Here is a 3,728-nt window from a genome sequence, read left to right as displayed (position 1 = left end):
GACTTGAAAATCTGCAGATTTTGGTATCCACAGGGGTCTGGAATGGGTCCTAACAGATACCAAGGGCTGACTGTAATATATATATATATATATATATATATATATATATATATATATATATATATATATATATATAATGTGTCCAACATATCCCAGTGCTTTTGGCATCCATTTCTTTCAAAAATGACCTGTGTTGACCAGTTGAATTCTATTTCAGGTAATGCCCAGTTCCCGCTGGGTTGTTCTTGCTCTTGCTACAGGAATGAGGCACTCAACAACAAGGGTACCAGCAACAGCTCCTCCTGACCTCTGCTCCCTCCCATCTCAGCCCAGTCACTGAGGCTTAGAAAAGAGACAAAAAGAATCACCAAGAAAAAGTGAGAGAGATAAGGTGATCATCCTCTTCTGCCTCCTCCTTCTGTGCTGCAGACTCACTTCAGTTCCATCTGTATCTACCACCCCCCCTCCCCCCATTTGGCCTTGCTGGGCTCCCAGCCCCCCCCCCCCCCAGACAGGCTATGCAATTCTGCTTACCTGTACAAGGTCCAGAGTAGTTTAAATACTCTGTGGTTATATGTACCTGTGCAGGCTTCCAGCCTGGAAAGAAAAAAAGTCACTTCCCAGAGAAAAGTAATAAAAACAAGAGCACTTGACCAGATGAGCATCTGGGGAACCCACCACACATGCCCCCTGCCTGCCTGACCCTTCAGTGGTGGATCAAAGCCAAAGTGCAAGATACATTAAAATTAAAACTGTGAAGCAGAAATGAGATCATGATAGAGCTTTATAAGACACAACTTAGATGTATCAAGAGAGTCTTTCTAAAGAAAACACTTTCCATACCGCTGGTAATTCTACGCTTTCTCTATAATATGATGTTTCTGATGCCTCAAAAGCTGTGAATTCCGAGAAAAACATTGACCACAGTCCTGACATCTAAGTGGCTCTTCCCCTGTATGGACTCTCTGATGAGTCTCAAAGGATAACCTGCGAACAAAACATTGCCCACACTTCTGACATTTGTATGGTTTCTCTCTTGTGTGGAGACGCTGGTGTCTCACAAGGGCTGAATTATGAGCAAAACATTTCCCACAATGCTGGCATTTGTATGGTTTTTCTCCTGTGTGAATTCTCTGATGCCTCAAAAGATCTGGCTTGTGAGCAAAACATTTTGCACACTGCTGGCAGATGTATGGTTTCTCTCCCGTGTGGACTCTCTCATGACTCACAAGGTCTGACTTGCGAGCAAAACATTTTCCACACTGCTGGCATTTGTATGGTTTCTCTCCTGTATGGACTCTCTGATGAGACACAAGGACAGATTTGTCAGCAAAACATTTTCCACACTCTTGGCATTTGAATGGTTTCTCTCCTGTGTGGACTCTTTGATGGGTCACAAGGGTAGACTTGTCAGAAAAATATTTCACACAATGTTGGCATTTGTATGGGTTCTCTCCTGAGTGGATTCTCTGATGCCTCAAAAGATTTGGTCTGTGAACAAAACATTTTTCACATTGGTGACATTTGAATGGCTTCTCTCCTGTATGGATTTCCTGATGGCTCAAAAGATTTAACTTGTGAACAAAACATTTTTCACATTGCTGACATCTGAATGGTTTTTCTCCCGTGTGGACTTTCTGATGTCTTAAACGGCTTGAACAGCAAGCAAAACCTTTCCCACATTCCTGGCATTTGTATGGTTTCTCTCCTGTGTGGACTCTCTGGTGCCTCAAAAAGTGTGACTTGTGAGCAAAGCATTTTCCACACTCCTGGCATTTGTATGGTTTCTCTCCTGTGTGGACTTTCAAGTGACTCTTAAGGTGTGACTTATGAGCAAAACATTTTCCACACTGCTGGCATTTGTACGGTTTCTCTCCTGTGTGGACTCTCTGATGGAGCACTAGGAATGAATTGCGAGCAAAATGTTTCCCACAGTGCTGGCAGCTGTATGGTTTCTCTCCTGTGTGACTCTTCTGATGAGTCAAAAGGTTTGACTTCTGTCCAAAACATTTTCCACACTTCTGGCATTTGTATGGTTTTTCTCCTGTGTGGATTCTCTGATGAGTCACAACATTTGACCGGCAAGTGAAACCTTTCCCACACTCTTGACATTTGTATGCTTTCTTTCTTGTTTGGTCTCCTGTATAGCTCACAAGATGTGAATTAGAAACAAAACATTCTCCTTGCTCTTGCCATCTATAAGCATTGCCTGGTACACAGAGTCTCTGGCAGCTCATAAGATGCAGATCAGTGCATATGTTCACCTTCTTCCAGTGATCTGTGAAGGACAAGCACAGAGAAGAGTGGATGCCAGCATTAAGAGAGGAAGAACAAAAATGGAGGTAAGCAAGCTCAAGATCTTAAAAGAAAAGCAACATCAGGGAAAGACGAGCTAATGTATCTTCTCCTCCTCTCACCTAACACTCACTGCATATTAATCATAATAGTTAAATTAAACCACCTGAGCAGAAGGATCTGGGGAAGCTGTCTGGGAAACCATTTCTTTCTGGACCTGCTTTCATCCTTTCCTTAAGTACCTCCTGTCCAAAGTGTGTCAAACTAACTTCAACAGGAAAGGCTGAGTAAGAGAGCTGGAATTCCAAGGCATCTAAAAACTTAATGGAGGAGTCAGAATTGGGACCCACTTTTAGACTCCTCAGCTAAAGAGCTCTAGTTCCTCACCAACCTACAAATCCCAAGATCCCACAGGATAGTGCCATGGCAGCTAAAGTGGAATTACATTTTGTGTAGTGTGAAAGGGCCCTGGCTCAGCCTAGGAAGAGCAATGGATTCAAGTTTCTTACCTAAAATAGAAGACACATTCTCATAGTTTTCCATCATGACCTCCTTGTATAAAGATTTTTGGTTCTGATCCAACAATGTCCATTCCTCCTCTGTGAAATACACAGCCACATCCTCAAAGGTCACCTGCAACAGAAAACAGGTCCAGATGTGGAAGAAAACCATGGTGCATAGTTGTGATGGTTCTATGCACATCCCCAGTTGGATCTGACTACTTTGGGGGGAATTCTGTTTTCATTAACTCCTTTCATTTTGAAGAGTAGTACAGGAGGGCTACAACCTGACTCCCTGATGAACTATGCTTTCTCATATACTGGGAAGTTTCATTTAACTCAGTTAGCTTTTCCACATAGACCTTCCCAATCATTATTAACTGGTATGTGTCTAAGGCAGTATTTCCCAATCTGGTGTCTTACAGATGTTTTGGATTTTCATTACCTTTAATTCCCATTACTTTGGCAAATGTGTTATTTTGGCATATAAGGCAGAGAATACTATAATGGCCTCTACCCATCAATGATAGTAAAAGTACAAGAACAACAAAGTTTAAACCACTAGCAATTGCTGCTTTTCATAATGGTTCAAGACCTCTTGCCTGATTAGCTGCGTCCTTCCACCAAAGCAGAGGCACAAACCCTGCCAAAAAGCCAGACATAATTTTAATACAGGTATAGGGCTAGCCCTGCTGACAGGCCTGAGAGGTCCTTCCAGGGCCAGCATTGGGCATGGAGTACACGTGTGCCTGACCCTGACAGCTGGGAGAAAAGCAAGGGCATGAGGGCAGGAAGCACTGATCAACTGAGCCACATGGCAGGGATGAGGATGACATCTAGAGAATGGGGGTTAAAGAACACTGGCAGGTTTACTTTATCTATTTTATTGTTTGTATGTACAGCGCTGTGTAAATCTACAGCACTATATAAATA

The 3,728-nt window shown here is 42.8% G+C and overlaps 1 protein-coding gene across 15 annotated transcripts in view; it reads right to left on the bottom strand.

The window, feature by feature from the left end:
- Positions 1 to 663: 663 nt before the first annotated feature.
- LOC121922981 (gastrula zinc finger protein XlCGF57.1-like) overlaps positions 664 to 3,728 on the bottom strand; it is an 8,249-nt gene continuing 5,184 nt past the window's right edge. For 8 of the 15 annotated variants that reach the window (XM_042453014.1, XM_042453013.1, XM_042453012.1 and 5 more), the window contains 2 exons: positions 2,805 to 2,928; positions 668 to 2,278 (listed from right to left, as the gene is read on the bottom strand). In XM_042453014.1, the coding sequence (XP_042308948.1) occupies positions 855 to 2,278; positions 2,805 to 2,928 (1,548 nt within the window). In that variant the 3' untranslated portion in view covers positions 668 to 854. Of the gene's footprint in view, positions 2,279 to 2,804; positions 2,929 to 3,728 lie in introns of all 15 variants that reach the window. The other 7 variants (XM_042453011.1, XM_042453022.1, XM_042453024.1 and 4 more) reach the window with 2 other exon arrangements.

Source organism: Sceloporus undulatus, chromosome 2, assembly GCF_019175285.1.
Source record: "Sceloporus undulatus isolate JIND9_A2432 ecotype Alabama chromosome 2, SceUnd_v1.1, whole genome shotgun sequence".
In the NCBI taxonomy this organism is placed as follows: Eukaryota; Metazoa; Chordata; class Lepidosauria; order Squamata; family Phrynosomatidae; genus Sceloporus; species Sceloporus undulatus.
Note: the sequence above shows the minus strand (reverse complement) of the source record. Positions and strands in the feature narration are given on the sequence as shown.